Source organism: Furipterus horrens, unplaced genomic scaffold (assembly GCF_987537825.1).
Source record: "Furipterus horrens unplaced genomic scaffold, mFurHor1.1.pri manual_scaffold_6, whole genome shotgun sequence".
Classification (NCBI taxonomy): Eukaryota; Metazoa; Chordata; class Mammalia; order Chiroptera; family Furipteridae; genus Furipterus; species Furipterus horrens.
The window spans coordinates 187,742,118-187,769,976 of NW_028327176.1; the positions used below are offsets into that span (position 1 = coordinate 187,742,118).

At 44.1% G+C, this 27,859-nt stretch overlaps 1 protein-coding gene across 1 annotated transcript; it reads right to left on the reverse strand.

Annotated features, from left to right (window-relative positions):
• Nucleotides 1–948: 948 nt before the first annotated feature.
• Nucleotides 949–27,797, reverse strand: SERAC1 (serine active site containing 1). Its single transcript, XM_090280032.1, has 17 exons — nt 27,753–27,797; nt 25,862–25,953; nt 24,385–24,421; nt 21,729–21,865; nt 20,463–20,552; nt 18,031–18,162; nt 16,224–16,345; nt 15,097–15,225; nt 13,864–13,977; nt 11,986–12,148; nt 9,198–9,348; nt 7,822–7,963; nt 6,764–6,858; nt 5,456–5,553; nt 4,097–4,279; nt 2,961–3,104; nt 949–1,491 (listed from the first exon to the last, which is right to left on the reverse strand). Exons 1-17 carry the CDS (start codon nt 27,782–27,784, stop codon nt 1,355–1,357), a joined length of 1,998 nt encoding a protein of 665 aa, XP_090136158.1. The 5' UTR covers nt 27,785–27,797; the 3' UTR covers nt 949–1,354.
• Between the last annotated feature and the right edge of the window lie 62 nt (nt 27,798–27,859).

The window sequence follows — 27,859 nt, forward strand, 5'->3', positions numbered from 1 at the left end:
TCTTCAAAATGGTAAACGTAAGATTAATATGGCCCAGCAATTCCACTCCTAGTATATATTCAAGAGAATGGAAAACGTACATCCACACAAAAATAGGTACATGAATATTTAGAGCAGAATAGCTGAAAAATTGGAAAGAACCTAAGTGTTCATCACCTGATGATTGAATAAATAAATGCGGTCTGTCCATATAATAGAACATTACTTGGACATAAAAAAGTAATAAAGTACTGACACATGCTACAGTGTGCATGGACCTTGAAAACATGATGCTAAGAGAAAGAAGCCAGGCACAGAGAGGCACATGTTGTATGACTCCATTTACATGAAATGTCCAAAATTGGAAAATCCATAGAGACAAAGAAGATTCGTATTTGCCAGGGCTCATTGAAAAAACGGTAAGGAGGGATAGTAATGGTTATGGGGTTATTTGGGGTGGGGGATGATAAAGTGTTCTGAAATTAGATAATCATGACTATTGTACAAGTCTGTAAATATACTAAAGAAATCAATGAACTCTATAAAGTGTGAATTTTATAGTATGGAAATTATATCTCAATAATGCTGTTGTTTTTTTTTTAAGTCATCAACATGATTTCCTACTTCTCATAGGCTGGAGGTTAAATAAACAAAAAATAAAGGTATTATTTTATTTAGCTTAAAGAGAATCTGAGAATCTTGATACTAAGTATTGCTAATATAACTAATGGCTTAGAATAGTTTTATTTCACACTGATCAATAATAGATTAGCTACTTTATCTGGGAAAAATTACAAGTATAGGAAGTTAGTGTCTGAAAAAGAGTATATATAAGCTGGATTTTTTAAAAAATTCGTTCTCAGCAATATGAAAATAAAGACTTACAAGGAACTGACCCATGGATGGCAACAGCCCTAACACAGCTAACACGTTAGACAGAGGTTCGCAATAAAACTGACGGCACGTGGAAACCAGAACAAAAACAGAACCTTTTATGTTCAAGGTTGCTCTCCTCTCCATCCCAGGTTTTCTCCAAAAGGCATTTTTATGTAAGTTGAAGATGGTTACCCCTTCAGAAGCCATCAGTGTTCCTCTAGCCTGTCACAGACAGTCAGAGGTGACAAAAGCCATCTTCTGCCCACAGCAACTGCTCACCAGGGACAGCACTGCAGAACACGAAGCGGCACACACGGACTTCCCCGAAATCAAACCACCCAGTCCAGCCCTTCGTCCTGTGACTGCCTGTTCTGTGTCTGTGTCTGGCTTTACAGAACCTCCTGATGCCGGAGTGACGCTGTCTGCACGGCTGCTTCGAGAGAGAACGAGACCACCACGTTTCTGGCACTGTGTTCACATGAAAAATGGAAGACAACTGTCAGTTTTCAAGGTCTTTGGCTAAAGCTTCACGGATGAATTGTAAGGTACGCTGGTACAAAAAAGCATCCTTTTTCTTTGGCTTACAGATGTTCAAATGGTTAACTTCCACAGGAATTAGCTCTCCGATGCCTAAATCTGAAGAAAACAAAGACGTCAATAACATCTAAGTAAAAACGTACGCTTCTTCCCTATCACTGCTGGAAGAGGCCAGGCCTGAGGTTCTAAATGTTGATTTGGTTGTAATATGGGACTCTTATGAAGGTTCACTGTAGCTAAACTATGTTTGATTAATTATGCCAGAATGGATTCTTAGTAGGTATAATTGTAACTTATGCTTTTCATAAGTTCTTCACACATGTTCTGGCCTGAGCACGACCATCTTCAGAACCTTTCTGCACATGCAGGTCATCACTAAATTCTTCCATGCGTCTCTAAACCTCTCCTTCTTCTAGAGTCTGTATTGTGAACTTGATAACGAGCTCCCTGTCCTCATAAAGAGACAGGAACGTCTCATGTACAGTCCATTCCATCTGCACCCAAACCCCAACGTCCCTCCACCTAGGCGAGATGACCTAGTGCTCGAGAGCCTCGGTTGAGTCTAACAGAGTCACCTAGGCGGAGGGACGAGAGGCGCCAGTGAGGCCAGCTGGGCGAGGGATGGCGGCAGCCGTGGATGGAAGGCAGGCAGGAGCCCTGGTGACAGGGAGAAGGCGCGGACAGAATTATGATGAGGCCATGGCACTATGAGCAGCCGGTCCACGATATTTACAACATTAACTTTGCTTCTGCTCTACGCTTCCACGTGTTTTTTCTTAAACACCCAGTAGCTGTTCCCTGATTCTTCAAGTTCTTCAGCTATTGGAGAGGGACAGCTCACTCACCCTGCGGCGTGTCACTTGGAGGTAAGCCAGCTGTAGGTTTCACTAGACTATTCAGTCTTTTTCATTTTATTTAGATGACATGTAAGGAAGCTAGGACAGAACTTGTCATGCAAACCAAAGAACCATCGGGAGAGGGCTCCAGACTCAGAGGTGATCGGAAAAGGGTCTAACACGCAAGCTGAGCTGTCCCAGGGAGTGACAGGGATGGCTCACCTGCCATGCACAGGGTAAGAGGGGAGGCTCCAGAGAGAACGCCAGCCTGGGCCCCGCTCTCGAAGAGCCTGCAGTACATACAGCACAGGGTGCCGCGGCAGCAGGGGGTGCTCGTCTCCTCCGACTTCAGGGCTATGGAGAGATGCTGCTAATGCCTCCCTCCCTTTAGTTGGTCTTTTTTAAGGTTCTGCACAGGCTCGGTCTCACATGAAATGCCCCTTTTGGTCCGGCTGATAGAGGCTTTGTGTTCTTATCTTAGTACCACAGAGTTCACTGCTGATGGCTAATTCAGAGGGAGCCAGTTAACCTTTGCCATCAGATCAATTAAATGAAGGGAGGAGAGGGGTTATGCCAAGGTTCTGTGTTTGCAGAGAAACCACTATCTATGGCTGAAAATAATAATAGAGTTAGAACCTACATCTTCCTAAAACTGAGAAACTAACTACGAAAGTTGATGCTTGTAATCGAATGCTGGGTCCGACCAACTACGGCCAATGACGCGGCGCGCACCTGCTGACTCCGCGGACACCACGTGGAGCTTGATCATGCTACCGATGGAGGTTGGCAGCGTCTCGACAAAATTCAGCACCTGGAAGTTCTTGTCTTTAGCAAACTCCAGAAAGTCATCCTGTAGCGCTTTAAGTGTGGGAGAATCTGGAACATTATCGAGAACAAGGCTGTTTATCCAATTCATCACAAAATACATTAACCTTCCAAATTTAGAGAGCAAATTAGGGTTCTAATTCAAGAGAGCAGCTCGTTTATTTTCTCTCCTTCCTAAGAAGCCCTTAAGATGAGAGGAGAGGGCTCAAACCCACGCAGGACTGGGAGGCCAGCGCCGGGGGGGGGCCTCCCACATCACCAGCTGGCAGGAAGCAGTCCCCAGGCAGTCTGGTGTGTGGGACTTGGGACCCCCAGTGTGCTGGCTGGCACCCCACGCCACCCTAAAGCACAGCCTCCCATCGCCAAAGCCTGCCCATGGTCAGAGTGCCCGACCCTTTCTGTCCCTCAGCCTCAGCCAGAACAGGGCCACCAAGAAGCACCAGAGAGGGAGGGGAGCCAACAACCTGAGAGAGACTGACCCAAGGGGCAAAGAGAAAACCTGGGCAGCGAAGGGACACAGAACTTAAAAAATCCACGGATTTGTATCTTTAAAATGATTTTAAAGGGTAATGGATCAAAGAACAAGAAAGAGCTTATGGACGATAAAGCTTGACTACAAGAATTAAGGTACAACAGAAGGTTTCGAAGACAGTCAAGTCAGTCTCCATAAGGGTCAGAGCAAAGATGCACAGAAAGACATCTGATCTGGCCTATTAAGGCTCAAGCCAAGGGCTCCAAATTCTGACAAACAGGTATTCCAGAAAAAAATGCTTATTAAAACAAGTAATAGTTAATATGGTGAAAATCGTCAAAGCTTATGCATATTTTATCAGTGGATGATGTTCCAAACTCATGGAAAAAAGCTATTAATTGGTCATTTGAAATTATACTCATAGCAAAACATTATATAACTTTAAAAATATTTAACATAGTATTAAAATTGTTATATTTTAACAAATAATGGCTGAAGACAAAAAGGGAAGGCATCAAAGAAAAATGAAACCCGAACTGAAAAGTCTCCAGGACAGAAAACCAGTAATCACCCTTGCTGAGCTCTTTGACTTCCACGGAGGGGAAGAGGAGGTAGCGGATGTTCACAGAGTACTCGGCCAGGTGGGACCCGTGATGGGGGACACTGTAAAACACCAGCCCTCTCGTACTGTCTATGACAGGACTCATTTCTGGCTTCTGAGAGGCTTCCAACAGCATCTTTTTGACCAGAAGACCTAGCCACAGAGAAGAAAGAAAAACAGTGCATGAGCAATTTCCCTTCCCTCCATTATTCTCAAAACCCAAAAAAGGCAAAACAAGAAATACAGAAAACGGGCTGCTTTCTTTAAAGTTTAAGCAATAATTCTCCGTAGTCCAATAAAGAGGCCTTAAAATAACACTGGACACTGCTCCTGACCCTCAAGATCAGACCCTACCTACAGACACGTAACAGTCTAGAAACGCCTTTGTGCAGCCAGGCCCCTGTCACAGGAGGCGCTGCCCCACAGAGGGCGTGTCCGGACTGCTACTGGGGGGCCCGCCGAAGACCCGGGAAGGCAGCTGCCGTCTCCCCCCCGCTCCCCCCGCCCACAGCAGCCCACTGATGACCCCTCTGGTAGGACGCTACTAATATTCCAAAAACACATGGTCCCATAAAACTGATCCTCACGCAAAACAAAGCTTCTAGGGGGAAACGCGTCCAGAAGGGCCCCTTTGGCTCCCCCCACTGGGCTTGGAGCCAGAGGTGAAACACAGAGGTCACAGAGAGGGTGACACTGGATCTCTTGAGGACTCAGTATCTACCTTCCTCTCAGCAAAATGCCAGGCCCCAGCCAGCAGCCCTGAGCATTTCAGCAGAGAATCCGGGCAGCGGCTGCAGAAGCCCTCTGCAAGGCGGACGGGGACCATGCAGAACGGGGCTGGGAGCGGGCCGAGGAGCAGGAGTCCCTTAGCAAGCAAGCACTAGGAGCTGCACAGCGGACCACGGTGGGGCCGAGGGTAAGCGGGCATGGAGGGGCCGGGAGGTGTGGGCACAGCCGCACGGGTGGGCTCCTGCGACAGCTGGCGTGCAGGGAAGAAAGGGGGGCTCTGAGACCAGCAGGAGTCGTTACAAGTCGGGCTTGTGGAAGCTTGGGACTGCGTCTGGTGTCTATTCGTGTCACCACACGAAAGGATTAAATTGACAAACTCACATCCCTTTTATACGGTCTGTTACTAGTTGTCCCCTTCTAGAGAAAGAAATAGCACAGAGGGAGAGCAGTAATTTAACAGCTCCTCGCCATAGCCAAAAACATGTATTTAGGGGGAAAGGGTCACTTTAAGTAACACGAAGAGGCGCAGGAACTTCGGTCAGCCCGGATGGCCGACAATCCCCTCGCGATGCTCGCTTCGCAGAAGTGAGCCCCACTTACCTCCCATGCTGTGTGACACCCAAATCACTGGCCTGTCCCCGACGCCAGCAGCTCTGAGCTTCCTAAGAAGTTCGTTGCTCCTGAATGCAATGGACTTTCTGAACAACACGGAAACAGACATGACGGGAAGCTGCTGGTCTCCCCCAGAGTTTGCTGCCCAATTTTTAAAGCAAGAACTTCGGTTTCCTAGACCAATGCCACATGCTACCTTTGGAGTCAGGAATGAGCCCTGTTCTCTCTGCTCAGTTCCTGCAACTGCTCGCCCGCTATTTCTGACTTAGTCACGCCCGGGTACGTGTGAAGAGCTGAGCCCCGAACAAGCCGTCCCTTTCCTGAACAGGCACTGTCTGAGCATCTACCACACGTGGCAATTCTCACCGTCAAAGGTAAACCTCACACCAACTGCGCCCACCACCTGGGACGTGTCCTGTGTCCTTTCTCATTACGAGGCCTGACACCAAGGCCATGCTTCTTGTGATTCACCTACAGGAAGACAGCTGTCATTGCTACTGAGTCATTGCTGCTATCAATATTTATGCTGAAAACATTGTTTTGGTTACTTAGAAACACCAGAAAGCTATCAGAACCAGAGAATTCGAAATAAGTAATTTTCAAAAAGGGAACTTCAGAACTATCTGGTCTAGTAGTTTCAAACTCTTTACCTGTAGAATCCTTTCTTCAAAATGAAGGCCTGTCCTAGTTCCTCAGGGTGAAATGGGGAGGGAGCCCTGGGGTCTTGTGTGCTGGCCGGACCTCGGCGCCTTCCTCTGGCACCTGGTGGGGCCATCTAGAACCCCCACTGGCTCAGGCTGGCTCCCTCAATTTGTAGACCAAGCTCCCAGACAAGTCAAGTGACTTGCCTAGGATCTCACAGTGAGTCAGAGGTAGAACTGGCTACAGTCTAGGTGTGAGCCCAGAAGTCCAGTGTCCTTCCTGTACATACAGCTACACAGGCGACGTACAAAGGACCTAAGGAACCTACAGTACTCAGCATCGTTTGCTTTGCTTCCTTTAGCCAGTGTGACTGAACACAGAAGCAGAAGGACCACGCCTGCTCCCAGGAGGAAAGGAGACTCTGCCGTAGGATCCACAGCCCTTACTATTCGGGTAGATCTAAGTGGGCCACGTTAGGAGCCCAACGTTCACACTCTAGCTCAGCCTTATTTCATTAACATACTTACAGTTAACTCTTCTAGAAGAAAGAGCAAAAGGTTAGCAAACCCTGTCTGTGGCCTCCAAGTCCCCTCCACCCGAGGGCCGGCGTGTGGCCTGGACCCTTGCCCTCCCAGAGCTACCCCCCCACATTACCTTTCCATGGGGCACCGCGCTCGCCAGTCACTGAGGCTGGTGTCGTACTCCACAGACAGAATTCGGAGAGCAGGACAATCTCCTGCTAACCACGACTGTGTGAAATAAAAGGTACAAAGGACATATGAAGCCCCACTGCCCCAGTTACTTCCCAGTAACTGAAATTCGTAACTAAAGGACTCTCACAACATTGATCACTAAAGAGCACATTGGAGTAAACTTTAAAGGAGACTAGAAAAACAGCTCCAGCATCTTAGCTTTTTACGTCTGTGGTCACAAGGTGGTAACAATATTGATGGCCTACGACCAGTGCAGGTGAGAAGAGAATATTCTCAGTTTTAATCTGCAATAGCCAAAAGCAAGGCCTGTTTTTGAGTCTAGATCAAACTGGCTTTTTGAAAGCATCTAATAGAAAGCTATGATCTCAGAACAGACAGTATGGCCTAATGGTTAGATTTCAACCTGAGCACTCAACCCCTGTTCTTTCTGCCCCTGGGGGCCTGGGCTCTGTCACCATCCCCATGCCTCAGTGCCATCGGAGTGCACACTATTCCTTGTGCCCGAGAAGCCTCCGTGAGGGTGAGTAAGCAGCGGGGGACAAAGCCCTGGAAACCACGTCCGCACGCTAACAGCGTCGATTTTCAGTGATTTCATCTCAGGGTGAAGGCTCTTTGGGAGGAATAATGTCAAGAAAATCCAAAGCAGAATTACTTCTTCAAGGTCTTTCAAGTATTAAAATAATAGAAATAGCCAACTGCCGTGAAGGTAATATATTACTTGTTTTGTTATACTTTTAACGGGAGTGAACGATTGCTGGCCCTTGCCCGTCTTTTACCTACTGGAATATTCCTCTGGTCGCAGACTGTACCCTAAGTTACACAACACGGAGTGACAAGCCCAGCTGTTCGTGTACATCCCACGAGTGACCCTAAGGGAAAGCAGAACTACGTGGAAAAAGCCCCAGTAAAAACAGAAAAGCAAGTCACGAGGGCTGCCACAGCCAGCGACCCTGCCGTGTCGTGACCAAGGGGGCCTCTGAGAGCCAGCCACGCCCTTACCTTGGGCCAGCATGTCGTGTACCTGCTCTCATCCTCTGCAGCCTTTTCCGCCAGACCCTCCTCGCTGTCCTGCTGGCGCCACGTTTTGAATGCTGCTCCCATAAGGCCGTGAATAAAAAGGACATCTGCTTTAATGGGCTGACTGATGGGGAAAGAGTTTTAAAGAGAAGCAGAATAAACACATTATTGTTTTGGCAAGAATCTGCATAGCTCTCTCTGCGGGTGGCGCTTAGCAGCTTTATGTGACATAAAATAAAAATGAAGGCGAGCCTCGGGAGCGGAGGGCTGCTGCAGAACCCTCCGGGAATTCTGACAGGGACACGCGTGGACTGTGCTCACGGCGCTATAAAAATGGAGACCGGTCTAGCCTGGCGGACCAACCAGAACCAACTGCAGTGAGTTCAGTGACCAGTGTGGTGACAGATGTCAGATTGCTCTCCAAAGAGTTCCATGAGAATGTCCCACAAATCAATATAAGTATTTTTTTTTAAAAAGACAATGCTGGTGTAGTTTCAAAGTCAGTATGCATATTTTCAAAAATTTATCAAGAATAATGTTTATCAGAAATAGAGCAAATGACATTTTCAAGTAACAGTCTTCAGATATGACATTTAAAAAATATGTAGGTAGTATATTACATCTATTTATAGGGCACACACAATTACACAACACAAATACTGCAGTATTTTACTTACAAATTGGAATTAAGTAGGCAATCCATTTTTCAAATTAAAAAAAAAAAAAGGTTTTTGCTATTTCCTCAGGTAATATTCTAAAGTGCCTGACAAAAATCCAAGAACTCTATGACTTCTTCGTTGCTGTCCTTTGTGCAGTCATGGTCTCACCAATGACACAGCTGGGAACGGTGACCAGAAATAGCCTTCAGGAGGAGCAGGAGTCAAATTTATTACAACGCGCTCCTCCCAGCGCGCGCCTGGAACCTCCTGGCACACGCTTCCGCCTGCCCCGGACGCTGGGCCTCGGCTGCCACGGTTGCCTGCACGTGTCATCCTGTCCTGTCCCCTTCCCACCCAGAGCGACCTCCACAGCCCAAACCAGAGTAAGTCTGTGTGAAAAACGCTGTGAGAGAGATGCGCACCCAGAGCTTCCGGGCGGCACGTTACCCAGGTGCATGCAGCCGTGCTGGGCGTGCGCCCCGACGCAAAGCGACCCTGGGAACCCAGCCACGCCCGCACGGCCGCGACAGCCTGCAGGTCCTCTGCGGTCAGGTCATTAGGACAGACTGTGTCGGTAAGTAAGTGGGGCGACTTCTCTGTAAGGGATTTCACTTCCCTGAATTACGCAGGAACAAATTAACACGGAAGCCGTGAGGCTTCCGCCCCCCGGGGGAGGGGACCGTCCCGCTCGCTCCCCACCTTGTGCGACACTGGGGGTGCAGCACGTACACGCCGTCCGGGTACTTCTCCTGCACCGCGTCTCGGTCCAGGTTCGCCAGGGTCCTGGCGGCGTGCGAGGCCTCCATGATGTGCGGGGACTTCGCTGCTTCTGCCAGGACGGAGACCCAGCCTGCGGCAGAGAACGCAGCCCCTCAGGACCAGCACGAGCCCGCCCCAGGGGGCTGCGGGGTTTCAGGCTGCGGGCGACGGCCAGGGGCAGAGCTGGGCGTCCGCAGGCCCGGGCAGGCGCGGCCGCTCCCACTTCTCCTCCCGGAGGTCCCCTGGGGCCCCGGCACAGCGCCGCGGTGGTCCCGCCGGCCCCCCTTGGGGGTCCAAAGCAGGTAGGAGGGGCCCAAAAGGCATTTTCTTCATTTAGATCTACCAAAAGTTGCAAATACTGGAGATGAGGTCATAAACGGTAAGAAAAATAATAGTTTGCTTTTAGCAAGAATTATTAAACCCAGTGAGTTCATACTAGTTATTTTATTCTGATTGGCAGTCATATTAGCAGCCTTTAGCACATGTGGGGAAATAATGTTTTAATAATGAGCTTGCTTAACAGACAAAAATCGTGTGAAACCTGCGATTCAAGGAGGGAAAACGTTTTTATAAAGGGAGACAACGCAGTACGATTTCATTTATTTTTTACGTGTCTGTTATTTACAACAACACTACTTTATGCACGTGAGTACGTATGAAAGTGCGTGGATGCGTACACACCCTCCCCCAAAGGCCTGGCAAGAGGCACCACACAGTACTAGGAGGGAGTTCGGACCAGAGAGGGCTCTATAAAAAGGTGGGTTTGACTTCATCTGTGTTCTCTGAGGTTTATATAATGAGAATCTATTCATGTATTATTTATATAATTTGAAATAAATTAGAATTTGGGCCTTGACATCAGAGAGACTTGGGCTCAAATTCCTGTCTCCTGCTGTGGAACCTCAGTCAAGTCACTTGGCTCCTCTGAGCGGGAAGAAGATTCTAAACAAGTCTACATAAAATGTGCCTTTTACCAAGCCCTGCAGGCACTCCGCAGACAGCAGCTGTCCCCACGGCCCCCTCCCCCAGCTCGCTGGGGTGACAGGAAGCCCGGATTTCATAATCCAAGAGAAGTTTCAGACTCAGTAACTCTTTCACAGTATTCACATTTGTCGTATCATAAAATTCCTCTTCCAAATCTGTGAAAGAATGCTTTATAGTAACAAAATAAGAATGTTTTAAAATTCTACCTATAGAGATAAACACGTATATTACTGGTATGTGCAAAAATGTGACTTGATTTTTAATGGGGTCACAGGACTCCCAAGAGAGAGCATGGCACACGCCATTTGTGGCACTTCTATTATAATCGACAGAGTATTTCCACAACATCGGAGAGGCTCCTTCACCTCTTACAAACCTCAAATGCCCCTTGAAAAACTGGGGTCTTTCTTTAACATTTAGTGTTTTTAAATGAGGTAACATCTCGATACAGGTTAACTGTGAAACCGAAAAGCAGCACTTAGAAACGGAAGTCCAACTGAGCACTCCCATGGCTTCCCAGTGCCACTTAAAACAACATATAATTGACTGAGAAAAAGGTCAAAATCAGTGATGTAAGTCTCCACCTGAAGAATCTATAGCCTGGCCAGGTAGCTCAGTTGGTTAGAGCGTCATCCCAATATGCCAAGATTGTGGGTTCAATCCCCGGTCAGGGCACATGTAAGAACCAACCAATGAACGCATAACTAAGTGGAACAGCAAATCAATGTTTCTTTCTCCCCCACTAAAATCAATTAAAAAAAAATCTATAAAAAGGAATACGTAAACTTATAGTAAGGGGGGGCCAAATATATGGCGACAGAAGGAGAGCTGACTTCGGGCGGTGGGCACACGACGCAGTCTGTACCGTAGAAATGTACACTTGAAGCCTGTATGACCCTGTTAACCAGTGTCACCCCACTACATTTAATTAAAAAGAAACACGGCAAGTGGTCATTTATAGCTCGCTGATCCCTCTTCTGATCAAAAGACTCCTAAACATAAATCATAATTTCTAATACATGTAAATGTAAGAACACAGCATATGCAGCTGACCCTTGAACAATGAGGTTAGGGGCACTGACACCCCCCCCCCACCCCCCGCCCCATGCAGTTGAAAATCCTTGTGTAACTTTAGACTCCTCAAAAGCCTAAGTTGTCCCTCAGTATCTGCAAGGGACTTGGTTCCAGGACCCCCTGCAGATACCCAAACCCACAGATGTTCCAGCCCCCTGAATAAAATGGTGCAGATCAATGCATACAGTCAGCTCTCTGTATCCACGGACTCCCAACGGTGGATCTGAAACAGTACAAGTATGTACTGAAAAACACCCGCGTGTAAGTGGGCCCACGCACTTCAAACCTGTGTTGTGGAAGGGTCAGCTGTACATGTGCAGATATGTATGTGTATTTGTATGTATCACCTAGATTTTTCTACTGAAAAAGTGAAGAATAAAGACACCCCAGGAGCAATAAGCACACAGAGCACCCAGATCTTGGTCTCTAATAATCATTTCTATCAAAGATACAAACATTCAGGTGGTCATCAGCAAGCACTGCGCTCCCGTGACTGCCCACACACTGAGTATCTTAGGTGTAGATTATCCACATACCCCAAGCATTCCTTGTTAAAACAACAGGCTCTAAGCAAAGTCTTTAAGTCTACTGAAAAATTAATGTATCATGATGGGTGGAGGTAGGAGAACAAAAGACTGGATCCAAAATAATCAGAATATAAAGTTGTTACCTGAGCGAACTATCGTTGAATGAAGATGTTCATTGAGAGCCATATTTCCAATGATACGCATGATATTTCGCTGTATTTTGGGGGAGTCCTTGTGAAGTTGGTACAGCCTCTGAAGTAGTTGCAAACCTCCACATGCTTCAATTTTATCACAATGTGCAGGTATCTAGCACAATAAATTAATGACAGCTCACTTTATGTTGTATAAATTCCTAGGGGACAAAGCATGCTGATGGGCAGCCAGGTGGCTCCCGCTCAAGGACAGAGACCCCGAGAGACCACCCAGCCTCTCACCTCAGCTTACTTAATGCACAAACGCCTGTCTACAAAGGGAAGTGCTTCAAAATCACTAAAAACAATAAGCCGTATCTCACCAGGACTTCTGAAATATTTATCCTTCAAGTTCGCCTGCTTAACTTTGTGCTGGATGATACCTGACAGTGTCATTATTACAGCACTGTTTCAACTTCTAGCGATACTTTGATTGGCTTAGGATTGTTCTCTACCCTTGAGAAGCCTGGCACCCGATCACAGGAAATAACCCCTGTCCAAGTGGCAGATCCCAGAGATAAGCAACCTCTGCCCAACTCAGACCTACAGCTATTGGTGGGGGCCTAAACTTAGGAGTCAGAAAGTTTTTTAAAGAGAAAGATCCAGTAAAAATAAAGAGGGGATGTGAATTTTTAATGGTGAAAAGAGGTAAAAGAAAGACAAAGGAATGTGTGCACTAAGATAAGGTGACAGAATGGACCAATAAGTCATTATGTCTGCCAAGGTCACTGACATGGCCTTACCTCTTCCCATCACTAGTTTTACTTACATGACACCATGTCACTCATGTCTATGCAACAATGGTCATTCTCTCAGTTTTCATTAATTTTTATCACATTTCACATGCATTTACAAGTACGTCTTTTGGACGTCCATCAAGTGAGACATGTAATAACCTAAGCGGCCCCTGGAAAAGTAACTCCTGCATTCCGTGCACTTATTTTGTACTGAAGATGCATCTCCTGCTTCCCAACTAGACGGAAAGCACAGAAACTCAAGCTCGTCATCCCACATTCCCTCCTGGGGCCCACTACTGACTCTGCTTTCTCCTTGGTTCCTAATTCCGCAGGTGGGAACTCAGGGTGACCGTAAAGCGCCATGCTTTTGAGCCGTGGCTAATGGTTCCCAAAAGTAATCGGGAGAGTCCAGGATGTCTAGGATGACGTATCTCGCCAAGTGGGAACCCCCTGCAGCAGCCTCACTGGGGACGTCTGGGACTAATGTAACTTCCTGGACTCCACCCCACGTATGTAAATTCAAATCGCTACAGGTGAGCAGGGAATGTGCATTTTTAACATGTTTCCTGAGTGAGTTTTATGCACTAACGTTGGAACGCCACAAAGTCTGTTACATTTTTCTTTTTTTAACTCAAACAGTGATCACGATAGAAAAGTTGCCATAATGCCAAGAATTTGAAAATCACTGATATATGCTATAGTTAAAATTTGGTCAAATATTTTCTTTTTTCTATCCTGACACATCTTTGACAGATGTTTTAATGGAAATTAACTACCTGAAAATATTACTTGTAAAAATGACCTGAGAAAGGTAGAAGACACCATAACTCAAAGATACAGGCTGTATTTAGACAATGCTCTGCTTTCTTCATGTGCAATTAAGGTTACATCCCTTTTTAGAAATACTTAGTGAAATGAAATTCATGTATTGGTGCTAAATCATTTTTATCAACTTAAACAATCGAATGGGGGAAAGCAGAAATTGAAAACCAGCAAAAAGCTTCTTTTATACTAAACGAGAATGATTTCCCTTAAATGAACATGCATAATTTTGTGATCATAAAAAGAAACCACATTTGAAAGTGTAAGTTACCTCAGAATGTCTCACTAAAGCTTCTAAACAGAACATTTCCACTGTCACTGAAGGAACTTCTCCAAAGCTCTCAGCATAAGGAAGTCCGTTTCCTCCAAAACACCACAAGCCGCCCTGAAAGTGAGAAAATTAAAACTTTTACTAAAAAAATGACTAAGCCCTGGCTGGTGTGGCTCAGTGGGTTGAGCACCCACATGCAAACCAACAGGTTGCCAGTTCAAGTCCCAGTCAGGACACACGCATGGGTTACAGGCCAGGTCCCGAGTTAAGGGCATGCAAGAGGCAACTGATTGATGTTCTCTTGCACATGGATGTTTCTCTCCTTCTCTTTCTCCCTCCCTTCTTCTCTTGAAAACATAAACAGGATCTTTTAAATAATGACTAATATTTTTTGTTGGACAAAAAAATTCTGCACTATTTAGTGTTATAAAGGACTAATACATAGGACTCTAAATATTATGGGAATTTTATTGTTAAGCAAACTGTTGCTTACAAGAATAGGTACATGGAATTATCCCTAGAAGAGAGTGACCTCTGAGTCTTTCTCAGTTCCTTCCCCTTTGTACCTGAAAGTACAAACACACAATTCCTTAACATGTAAGAAACGCCTGGGTTAATCAGAATGTTCTAGGGGCCAGTTATGCTTGTCAAGTCTACTTCAAGTCTATTAATCAAAAAAAAAAAAAAAAGGATTATTGAAAAAAATTAAAATAAAGGCGACGATGACAGGGATAATAGTTTTTAATCCTTTCCAAACTTGAAATTCAAGTTCATATGGAAGAAAAACAAGAAGAAAAGGCAAAATTTATGAAAGAGAAGAGTAGTGAGGAACTGTCCTAATAGATATTAAAAACATATATGAATAAGTGCGAAAAGAAAATTTCAACTCTTACCACAGATTAAGGGCTAATCTAATACACAATGATCTTCTACAAATCAGTGAGAAAAATGCCAACAATGCTATGGAAAATGAGCAGCTGTCATACCAGAAAGTTCTTAGAAAAAGAAGAATAATGCCTCTAAAATACATGAAATGATGCCCAACACCGCTCATACAGGGCGGCACGCACAGTGAAACTACAGTGAGAAAGGACATTTTTTACCTGTCTCCCTATTATCCTGAACACCTAGCTCCGCGCATGGCACACAACCAGGAGTCAGCTTGTTTAGTCATCTCCGGGGGCCCCAGCACAACACCCTCAGAAACATCCCTGAATGCACAGACAAGCTAACCTTCTGAGCCGCTAGGCTCTGACTGCTTTCGCTCAGAGCCAAAGACGTAAAGTACTGGATACACTCGTCCAGCTCCGTGTGCGGCAAAGAAGCCAGCAGGTGTCTGAGCTCTTCTTCGATGGAAGAGTCCTGAAATAAAAGGAAAATAAATTCCTCATAATTAAGCTCAGCTGAACATGGCAAAAAATATTGAAAGAATCAAAGCCAAAAAAGCAAAAGACAAGCCCACAGAGGAATTAGTTTTTTTTAGTCTCAAAAACAGTCACCCACCCAGATAAATATAAGATCATTAAATTGTGAATTCTGTACTTTGTGTCTGCACCTCAATCTGAAAGACGTATTGCAACGTGTAGCTACATTTTCACCTCACAGGCTACTTCCCATCTTGACTCAAAATGAACTACTATATTATACTTTCTAGCTAAAGCTGGCTTTTAAAATCCAGAACGTGTTACCATCTGATTTTCCCTAATAACTTCCATCTAGTATAACTGTCTTTCTGTTTTTCAAAAACTGATAGCAACTTTTCAGATTTTCATTTTCTAGTCTAGGAAAGGTTCTCAAGAAACATGCTCCAATACCTCTATTACTGATTGAAAACTGGTATCTCTACGTGTCAGTACATTAGTAACCACACAGTGGTTCTCTGGCTGTGCTGTGTACCTCGGGAAGCACTTAGCAGTACCTGGAAACATTTGGGTTGTCCCAGGTCAGGACTGCTGCTGGAATCTGATGAGAAGAGGGCAGGGATGCTGGTAAACACCTTACAACGCACAGGACACCCTCCAACCAAAAAAATCTTTCGGCCGAAAATGTCAATAGTGTTGAAGTTGAGAAAAACTAATCTAAAAGCAAGCTTAGATCCAGGGACCAATTCATGGATGCTGACACACTATGAAGGTATCCTCTGGTACAAGAGACCCCTCGTACTGAAAAGGAAAATAATACAAGAGAAGCAGCGTCTCCTGAGGAATCATGAACTCTTTGTGGGAAAACTACAATTTCGGGTTGACCCCGTTCACCTGCTTGTGAAAAGTAGCCAACAAACTGCTTTTCAAATGTTTATTCTGTACCCAAAGTGAAGACTATATCAAACATTTTCTCACTGGATTATTTTATTTACTTACTTCTTTTAGAGATGGTAGAGGAGGTGGAGGGAGAAAAAAGCGGAGATCACTCTCTCTGCTCCGCGCCAAGCCAACGAGAGTTCTCAGGTCACAGGCTTGAGCAATTGTCCGGTACTGGTAATCTAGTGTCAAAGTATACTGTTAGCTGCCAGACCGGCTTAGAGTTGTTTCAAGTATTTCCCCAAGTATTTTTTCAAACCTACAATATCAATAAGCTAACTACCCAGCATTTCCATATCAGACCGCACAATGCTCCTCACCGCAAATCTTATATCTGGGTATATCAGGGTCTAACTAACATTTTTGAAAAGATGAACCTCAAATGTGATAATTGATAGGTCAGAATCAATTTAACTTCTCTTTAAAAATAATTCTCCTGTTCAAAAGCTGTTTTGATCACTACCCCCAAAAACCTGTGATTGCATTGAGGTCTGTTGTCCGTGGTAACAGTAAGACACCTCCATTCCATCACGTCCGTGAACCGTCTGAGGCTCCAGACGGCGGTACTTTGTTTCAGCCTTCATGGTTTACCACTCCGTTCTTTACCTGCTGCTACAGACTGAATGTCTATGTCCCCCCAAATCCGTATGCTGAAAACTAATCCCCAAAGTCCTGGAATTTGGAGGAAGGGCCTGTGGGGGGTGACTAGGTCATGATGGGATCGGTGCTTATAAAAGAGACCCCAGAGAGCCGCCCTGTCCCTTCTGCCAGGAGAGGAAACAAAGAAAAGATGGCCAGTTATGAACCAGGAAGCAGGGCCTCACCAGATACCAACTCTGCTGGCACCTGATCTTGGACTTCAGCCTCCAGAACTGTAAGAAATACATTTCTGTTGTTTATAAGCCACCCAGTCTATGATATTTTGTTACAGTGGCCCAAACAGACTAAGAAATACATCAAAACAAAATTCCAACCACTATAGCAGACACTCATTTTTAATAATGGCAGTTCATAGCCTAGGTGAGTTCTTCAAGATCGAGTGGGGAAGTTTTCAAAATATACTCGCCAGGGCTCCAACCCTGATTTTTCTGACATAGTTAAGTCCCAACTGGAGTCCTAGAAGGCAGATTTTGAAAAAGATTTTTATTCTAAGTCTCCATTAACATGAAATTATTTACTTTATACATTGTAATTACAGCCGCCAATCAATCAACTAATTAACGTGTATGGAGGCAGAGATCTTATTCTGAGACTTAACTTTCTTTGAGAACATTATTATTTTCTCTTTATTGGCTCATTTTAATGACACAATGCTACTCACAAAGTGTACATTCGTCCCTGTACTGGAATCAGCAGACCTGAGCTCTTGCTCATTATTGTTACTGCAAAACTTATGTTTTACATACAATTAAATATTTTAAATACCCCTTAAAATGATATATACACACAAATCTGAGCCATTTGACTAATTATTAGTATTAGAGCCAATTGTCGAGTGAAAGCAAATATAACTGTGTGGTGCAGCAAGCGATTAAAATATATTCCATTACAGAGGAACCAAAAAAAAATGTAAACTCAACGTTAGGCCGTAACTATCAGAGTCAGAATTTCTGTAATCAGATCACACTCTGTTCTGGTCCTAAGTTACACAAATATATCTGCCTCAGTTTTGAGGTGGTTCTTATCAAGCATATCTGGTCACCAGGCCAGGGGGTTTTCACAGGAGTTTCTGTTTTTAATTCCTCGAAATAATTTCAATATATTTTAGACTGCCTGAATTATTTTCCTTCCTTGAAATCTCACTCCCTTCTCTTTTCTAGCAGAGACAGAGTTGGCTGACAGCGCGCCGGGCGTCCGGGGTCATTACCGTGCCAGTGGTGGGCCTGCGACATCTCGCGCACCGCCTGCAGCCGGGCCGGCCGGTCGGCCGACGTACTGCGCCGCAGGAGCAGCCACGCGGCGCACTCGTGATCTTCCACGTCCACTGTACTGAAAGGGTCTTTGCAAAAAGAAAAAGACAATGTGAGCAACGTGAACAGTTAGAAACAACATTTTAATAACCTCCCATTTATTTAATGTGGTAATTTATAAATATTTGAAACCTATAATAGGACTGTGAAATCTATTTCCAGGTATTAATAACTGATGCATTTATTCTCGGTTCTCTCATATTATTTTTTAACTTTATTTTTATTGCTGACACTATTACAGATGTCTCCATCCCCTGCCGTCCCCCCACCTTTTGCTCATCTCCATCCAGTCCCTGTCCCCGCTTCCCCCCAGGCCGTCACCACGCTGCTGTCTGTGTCCGTGGGTCACGCATCTGTGTTCTGTGGCCGATCCCTTCACCTCCTTTCACCCAGCCCCCCTCCCACCTGACAGCTGTCAGTCTGTCCGTGCCTCTTTCTATTTTGTTATCAGTTACTCTGTTCATTAGATTCCACATACGAGTGAGATCACACACGTCCTTCTCTGACTGGCTTGTTTCACTTAGCGCAATGGTCTCCGGGTCCATCCACGCTGCTGGGAAAGGTAAGAGTTCCTTCTTTTGACGGCCACGTGTGTGATTCCATCGTCTAAATGTCCCACAGCTTTTTCATCCCTCATCTATGTTGGCGCTGGGGCTCTTTCCAGATCTTGGCTGTTACAGACACACTGCTGTGAACATAGGGGTGCGTGTGTGCTTTCAGATGGTGTTTTGGGGTTCTTAGGATATATTCACAGAAGTGGGATCGCTGGGTCAAAGGGCAGTTCCATTTGCAGGTTTTTGAGGAAATTCCACACTGTTTCCCACAGCGGCTGCCCCAGTCTGCGTTCCCACCAGCAGTGCACCAGGGCTCCCTTTTCTCGCCATTTGTTATCGGTTGATTGATGATGGCCATTCTGGCAGGTATAAAGTGGTATCTCATCGTGGTTTTTATTTGCATCTCTCTGATGGGCTAGTGATGTTGAGCATCCTTTCATATGCCTATGGGCCCTCCGTATGTCCTCCTTGGAGAGTTGTCTGTTCAGGTCCTTTGCCCATTTTTAAATCAGACGGTTTGTATTCCAGGTGTTGAGCTGTGCAAGTTATTTATATATTTTGGAAATTAACTCCTGGTCAGATGTATCATTGGCAAATTGTCTTCCTATACAGTGGGTTCCCTTTTCATTTTGTTGATGGTTTCTTTTGCTGAGCAGAAGCGCTTTAGTTTAGTGTAGTCCCATTTGTTTATTTTTTCCTTTGTTTCCCTTGCCCTGGAAGATACATCAGCAAAAATATTGCCACGAGAGATGTCTGAGATTTTACTGCCTATATTTTTTTCTAGGATTTTTATGGTTTTGAGTCTTACATGTAAGTTTTTTGTGCATTTTGGGTTTATTCTTGTGTATGGTGTATCATTTTTTCTATTTATTGTGTGCAGTATCTCTGTGCTTTTGTCTTATAGACTCTGTTGCTTTCATTGCACTATTGGTCTTATTTTTCTTTTTCCCTAAAAACTTTTCATTATAAAAAACATCAAATGTATGGAAGAATTAAAAGAATAATACATTAATATCCATAGGCCTACCACAGCTAGATTCAAAAACTGTTTTTTGGCGTATCTGCTCAATCTGTATGCATGTCTATATACTTTTTCTAAACTATGTGAAGGAAGTTGCAGGCACACAATGTTTACGCTTTCAGGGTTCACACCGACTCCTACAAACAAGCCTGCATTCTCCTGTATATAATCACAATGCCATTTTAACACCAGTAAACACCAACAAAAATCCTCCAGAATCGTCTAAAATCCAGTCTAACTCTGTATTCAAACTTCTCCAATTGTCCCAAAAATATCTTTAGAGGTATTTTATGAAACCAGGATTTTAAGTCTCTTTAGTCTCTTTTAATTCTACAAACCTTTCCCACCTTTTCACTTTTATGATTCAACTTTTTTAAGAGATCTGGTCCGCTCTTTTATAGCTACCTCCACACTGCAGAGTTGCTGGTTGTGAAATCTACATTTTTGATGCAATATTCTCATTATGAGAAAGCATGGAAGAGATTTCCTAACAGATTTTTAATTTTGAAGAGGGTATATTTAGTCTCAATATTTATTTACAAATATCTAACAACAATACATCCTCAAAGATGGAAGGAAAAAAGTATCCAAGGAATCAAGCCTTAAAATTAAATATAGCCCAACATAATAATGTCACTCAATTTTTCACTGCTATAATAAATGTTAATACACGAAATGGAAAAATATCTTAGGCAGGCCATTGAATGACTTTAAGAATACTGATCAGGATTTCCATTAAATATTTTATACTTACCAGCAAATGGACCCCGTAATATCTTGGCTGAGGTTGCCAATAGTGTTCTTACTGCTTTGTGAAGCTCTTTTCTTGCCTGGTAGGTGAGTCCTAAAATGATTATAAATGTAAATACACCAAGTATGAACTCTTAATGCCAAGCTCCAATACTTCAAAGAGAAATATAAACTAAAATCCTTGATTTTTTTTTCAAAAAGAAAATATAAAATAGCATCTTTCTGTTTTTATTGTCACTATCAAAGCAACTAAAACCATTATGGATCACAGAGCTCTAAATCCCAAAATAAGATTGCTCTCCAAGTCAGGGAAAAGGTAAAAACCAAAACCAAAACCAAAACACTGAAGTTAACAAAAATCCTCATATACAATATAGTATTAGCTACAGTCAGGAAAATGTCCCTTAAAAATAGTCCCTTTCAAACTAAAATTTGGAGATATCTTACTGAGATTAACCTTCACTATAAAGGTAAATTGTCAACTATAAAAACAGTAATCGAAATTGTAACACCTTAAGAGCATGCTGAAATACAGGAAGGTGAAAAAACACTACATACAGCTTATAAGCAGGGAGCAGTGCACCTGCCCCACGCAGGGATCACCGTGTACTAGCAGGCACGGTTATTGCGGCTGGCACCGGAGGAACACACAGCTGGGAGTCAAGTGTGGTGACTCACCACACTACCCACATCTTGATGAAAAGATACTCCTCTGCTGCAAAATTTCCTGTTCACCAAGCAGTTGTCTGATTACTAATTAGGTTTCCATGTGACCTAACTAGGGCGAAGAGGAATGTTCTGACTAGTAAAGACAGGTTTTCTAGTCCTTATGACAAATCTTTTCCATCTGTAAACAGGTTCGTATTCATATTTATAATTCCATCTCATCAATCTAGTGTGCATAACGAATAAATCCTTTTAATCAGAAACACCTCTGAGTTAAGTGACAAAATCAGGTTTTTGTGTTTGCCAAACTGAGGGCCAGCCTCTGAATGGACGGTCCCCACTGGGTTTGGAACTCCAAGTTCAGACTAAACAGCCAGCTAGCTTTCACATCACTTAGTAACAGGAGAGCAGCAAACCTGGCTAAACAGGGAAGTCAAAAATTTGCCCTTCATTTAACTCTTTAGGAACTTGGTACTCACAGGGTTTGGTTATTCTTAGAGTTAATGGAACTGATGTTATTATACAGTGTTTTAAATACTCATTTTTAAGTTCAATAACTAACTTCCATTTCCACAATGATGAGGTAACTTTATCATCAACTTACCATAATTTTCTCTTTTATCTAAAGAAACAGTGGGCACATATATATATGACTTCATTTTTTCTCTTTCTACCACTTGAGTATCTAATGTCAAAGACTTCTTCAGGGCCAGAACTTCATATGTAAAAAATAAAGAACCTCTTAAAAAGAAACAAAAAATTCATCATAAATATATGACCTAAACGTAATACAAGAGTTACTCTTTTATTAAGCTTCAAATAGTTAACTTTTCTTTCTTTTCTATTGGGAAACATAATATATATATACGGTAATGTGCATATACCATATATTACACACATATATGAAAAATATATGTATAAAGGTATACACACATTTTGGTTAACAAATAATAATAGCTACATTACCATATCGAGGCAGAAAAAAAAAAAAAACAGAACTTTAACTGTAAGTATCCCAGAAGCACGCAGTGTGTCCCTTCCTGATCCTGACTCCCTCCCTCCTCTTTATAGCTACTATCATGACTTTCATTATAGTAATACTCTTGCTTTTCTTTATACTGGGTTGGCCAAAAAGTTTGGTGTTTTCCATACTAGAGTCATTGCTCTAGTAGAGTGCTTAGTTGTCTTTAACTTCATTTGAAACAATTTTGTTAGATTGTACTGTGACAGCTGTCCTATCAGCATGCATTTTTTAAAAACGTCAAAATTGGTGAATTTTTGGTAACCATCTTAATATTGAAGATGGAAGAAAATAAGCAACATTTTCAGCACATTATGTATGCTTTATTTCAAGAAAGGTAAAAATGCAACTAACATGCATAAAAAAACCCATCTGTACAGTATATGGAGAAGGCGCTATGGCTGACCAAACGTGGTTTGCAAAGTTTCCTGCTGGAGACTTCTTGCTAGATGGTGTCCACGGGTCAGGTAAGACCAGTTGAAGTTGACAGCGATCAAATCGAGACATTGAGAACAATCAACATTATACCATGGCGGAGAGAGCCGGCATACTCAAAACATCCAAATCAATAAAGTTACGGGTGAAAATGAAAAATATGTTTTTTATTTTATGGAGAAAACTAAATGGATTTTTTGGCCAACCCAATAGTTGACCATCGATACATGTGTCCTTCAACACCAGTTTTGTCTGCCTGCAGACTTCACACAAATAGAATCACACTGTCTGGGTTCTTTTGTTCAGCCCTCTGTGAGATTCATCCGTGTTGTTTCATGTATCTGGAACCCATGCATTTACACTTTCATAAGGCTGCAATTCACCCGCTGTATGAATACACCACAACTTATTTATCCATTCGGCCACAGATGGGTATTCAGGGGATTTCTAGTTTGCGTCCATTACAAACAATACGGTTACACATCACACACACCTACACTGTACTCACGGGTTTATGTTCCTCTAGGGTACATATCTAGAAGCAGAATTACAGACTTTCTGACAGGATTCATACTGTTCAACTTTACTAGATAATGTCAAACTGTTTTTTCAAAAAGATTAGTTCATTGTATTCCCATCACCAGCATATAAAAGTTTCTCCTCTCCTAAGTTATATCTAACATCAGTTTTTAAATGTAACAATGGTGTTTGTTGCCTACCCCCAAATGAAGGTTTTTGCCCCTGAATTAGACTGACCTGCACACTCCCTCAATCCGGACACAAAGGCTGCCCTCTGTGTGGATGCAGAGCTCTGCAACATTAGCTATGCTAAGCCTTCTCCCTAAAGCAAAAGCAGGTAAGACAAAAGACCAGACACTGGCCAGCACCAGAGGAATAGAGAGAAGGCTTAAAAGAATTCTCTTCTCTTAGGGATCTATCTGAGCCGCCAAAAAGAGCAAATGTAGTATTTTTTTCACGCTTTCCATGAAAGACAAAATTTCTTTACTAAAAATTGTGCAATTAATTTCCACGCTATTCCTGAATATAACTGTGATATAAACAAACTTCTTTACAAAAAAAAAAAAAAAAAGAGGAGTACTTTTGCCCAGAATAAGTCAAAAGGAAAATCATCTAACTATGCTTTGCCTTACCTTACAATATCATGGAGAAATGTATGTATTTAGATAAAATGCCAAGTATATCTCCTTAATCCTTTTAGCATCTAAGAGTTGAGTTTATACTAGTGAAAAGAGTATTATTAACAAAAACACTAGAGCAGTATTAGACATGCATTTTATATATATACACACCCCTCCAAAAAAAGGGGAAAGAATGAAAATACAATTTTCAGAAAGAGAGTCACTCCATTCATTAAGCAAGTGCCTCCGAAATCGCAGGAGATGGGAGATGTCAATCTATTAGTTTTCTCAGCCTCAATTTCCTTTCCTAAGAGCTGTATGGTGATTCATAAGATTTTCAAAAATTATATTGGCTATAGTTGATTTTTACCTTTTTCACCCTCTTCAGAACCTGAGATAAGATGTGAACTTCAGTGTGCGGAAGCTGCTGAGTGAGTCCCTGCTCTGCCCCATCATATACTTGGACCCAAGAGAAACCAAGATTCAAAAGGTGAAGTAACTATAGTGACAGGACCCTGAAGTGGTAGAACCAGCGACAGACCAGTGATGAATCCATCTGATTCCAAAATCTACACCCTTTTCACTCCCCCACGCTACCTGTAAATCACGTCCACTGAGATTTCAAATAGTATTATAATGAAGTCAATTTCACTGTTGACACTTACCCTAAAATAAGTGATCCAGTAAACTTTATTATATTTCCTTCAAAAAGAAAAAAAAGTCAATGTAATGAATTTCATTTCGAAAATGTGACAGAAAGGAGGCATATTCAGATAAGACGTTATTGATACTTCTCCATGAATACAATCAGGTGCTGTCAACACAAGGCTTCCCCTCCCCAGATAGAAATGAACGAACCAGATGCACTGGGTACAAAAATGGAGCCTACATTTCACACTCATTCTCCTCTCCCCTGACGCTTCCGCCGTCCCAACCTGATGGGCAGAGGCCCCGGTTCCCGCGGCACTGCCAGGCCCACAGAGCTTCCCCTGAACGCCGGGCCCAGGGAGCTAACTTCCCTCCTGACTCCTTTCAGCTCACACCCAAGTAAAGGAGCAGGGATATTTCTCCCCACCACTGCTCAGTCTAGGCTGAGGGATCGTGTTTGTCCACTGGGGACACAAAAGGGCATCTCCCAAAGTAACTGTAATTTGTGGTTTAGTGCCATATGTAGAGAGCCCCACTTTAAATACATTTTACAGTCTGCAAGTTTACTTATAATTCGTTTGTTTGCAACTCAGAAAATACTTTTTTTTAATATAAAAAAAGAAACCCTAGCGGGTCTCTTTTCCTCCCTTGCTGCCTGCAGCTCAGCCACCACCATCAACGACACAGTAGCCATCCATCCGGACCAGGAGGTTCACGACCACTTCAGTGGGAACAAATGGTCACTGACGTCCTTCATCCTGGGGGACCACAGTGCCCAAGACAGAGATTCGGGAAAAACCAGCCAAGTGTGTAAGACCATGCCAGAGATCATCTTTGTGTTTGCATTCAGAACCCACTTTGGTGGAGGCAAGACAGCCATCTTGGCAGGATTCATGATTCCTTGGCTTATGTAAACGAAAGTGAACCCAAACAAAGCCTTGCAAGACATGGCCCGTGTGAGAGGATCTCAAGAGCAAAATTACCTGGCACATAGTAGGTGTTAAATAAATATCTGACAACTGAAAAGTGATCTAGGCCATCTTCTCATTTTACAAATGAAGATTAGTAATAAGTAAGGTAAATAAAGACTTAAAAATAAAGACAGATGCGTGCCAGATCCTAAGCTCCCATAAAGCAAGCTCATCTACCTTGCTCACCACTGAATTCACCTAATATGTATGCCTGGCACTGTGCTTTGCAGGAGCTTAATAAATAGCTGCTGAATGAGAAGGCAGTAATAGTAATACTTAAGTTGAATTCACAAGCATTTGTATAAACTGACAGGAAAAACAGGAGAGGGAAGACTTCCAAGAAAAGGGAGTATGCATAGCTCTGAGCCTACCAATGTGGGATAGATATTAGCCCAGAAAAGACATAAAACAGATCTGAGATTTATCCTGGGTTAAGTAAGTTTGTGTGGGCCACCCTGGAAACTTACCCGCACTGAAACCAGGTACTGTTTCTATAAGAAAATATTATTTGAACTGTACTCACTGATATCTTTCCAGTATTTGTTGCTTTTTGGAGGAGGACTTGAGGTTCCTATTCTTCTACAACAGATGGCACAATAAGCGGCCAGGGACATTCTGTGTGTTTAAGACAATTGTAACAAATTTAGTTTAGCATCCAATTAAAAATATATCTTTTAATCATAAGAACATGACACAATCACAGTGGATTGCCCACAGAATTAGATTTTTCAAGACCAGGAAAAAACATTTTCATTAAAAGAATGCATTTCTCTCTTATTTCTAGATAACTTTAGTTTTGAATATTGTTATGAATATCTTATTATTCAATTCCTAGTTAGTTATTGCTGGTGAATAGAAGTTACTTTTTAATTCAGAAATATTCCTGCACTACGGATCATTTTTCTTTTATATTTTTTCAGTTCACTGAGTAATCCTCCCCTTTCCTATTGATTTGTGACCATTCCTTTACCTTGTAACTTGGGTATACACACATATGTGCATACAAACACACAGGTTTTTGTTCTGTTTCTGGCTATTCTGTTCCCCTGATCTCTTTTTGTACTAATATCACACTGCTTTAAATGCTATAATTTTATACGTTTTGATGGCATTATTCCTCTTTCTCAGACTTTCCTTAGCTATTTATGTCAGTTTACTCTTCTGATCAATATTACAATCATCTTGTCAGGAGAGCTGGTTCCTCCCCGGAGCAGCGCGCCAGTCACACAGTCTGGGAGCCCTGAAGGCCACCTCTGCCGCCACCTCCTGCAGCCCCTCCAATCTCTGCAGCACATCACGCCGCTCGGCTGATTTCAGTCTCTCTACCCGGCTCTAATCAGCTCCTTGTTTACAACCGGAACCCCGGTGTCTAGACCAGCGTCCGGCCCATAGTCGGTGCACAAAAATGTGCGCTGAATGAATGAATGGAAGTTTGAAATCTGGATGAGTCGGGGGAACAGGAAGAAAAGCGGGCTTTGAAGTGAGGGTGAAAGATGAGCAGTAGTTCCGTTTCAGAGGCGCCCCGGTCATCTAACTGCCGGTCCCCCCGGGGCCGGCCCTGGAGCACCAGCGTGCAGACAGTGGTTCAACGGGATGGGAGTGCCGAGGCGGTCGAGGAGAAGAATGCACGCAGGAAGGAAAGAGAAGAGCAAGGAAAAGATCCTTGGGAAGAACTCGGCCGGTTAAAGAGAGCGCGCGAGCGCCCGCAAAAATATGGAGACCAGCGGGAGGGAAAAGATTCGAGGAATCGATAGGAACAGGGCGGCAGGCGGCAGAGCTGGGTTCCTAAGTCACATAAACACATGAAGTAAAGAGCAGCAGAGGCTCGGCTGCGGAAGCGCAGGCACCTAGCGAACGGGGAGCGTGACCCTCGCTTCCCACTGGCAAATACAGAGCTCGGTTAGGACAGGCCACAGTTTGGGGAAGGACTTCATCTCGGAACCTTCTGCGGCCTCCCCGGTTAAAATGTCCGTTACCGGGCTTCGCGACCTAGCAACACTCAGTCCATTCAACCCCCCGCGGCAGGGCTAGAATGGACCCTCTTGCGTCCTCCTTGTTCTCATCATTCCGTCCCTCCCGCGCGCGCGCGCTGATGGCCCCCGCACGCGCTCTTAGGTCTCGGGGAGGACACAGAGGGGGGCGGTTACAGGGAGAGATTGGGCGGCTAGGGCTGCGAGAGGGCATCCCGCCGGGCGGAGGGTTGGAGGGTCAGCGGGTCAGTCGGGGCCGCCCGTCCACGCGGGGGCGCCGCGGCCGCTCCCCGGCCAAGCCCCGCCGCCCTTCGTCCATCTCCCCGGTTTCCCTGACGTCGTGGCCCGCCCCCACGAGCCCGGGCCCGGCTTCCTACCTGCCGGCACGTGGCTTTGGACTGCGCTCAGCGGCTCAATCAGGACCAGACCACCAAGGAGACCCACCTGGCTCGGCGACGCCCGCCCGCGCCCTCCATCCGGCGGCGGGCGGCACGTGACCCCGCCCCCAGCGCGCCCCGCTCCGCCCCCAGGCCCCGCCCTCGCCCCGCCTC

What these genes read in the sequence shown, in the direction of transcription:
- SERAC1 (XM_090280032.1), bottom strand. Translation starts at nt 27,784, where the DNA reads ATGGAGGGCGCGGGCGGGCGTCGCCGAGCCAG. An exon ending in AGAGCCTAGCGGCTCAGAAG is followed by an intron (nt 13,978 to 15,096) that starts GTTAGCTTGTCT and finishes TCTCACTTTCAG; the next exon opens with GGCGGCTTGTGGTGTTTTGG. An exon ending in GGTGTCACACAGCATGGGAG is followed by an intron (nt 4,280 to 5,455) that starts GTAAGTGGGGCT and finishes CTCTGTGGCTAG; the next exon opens with GTCTTCTGGTCAAAAAGATG.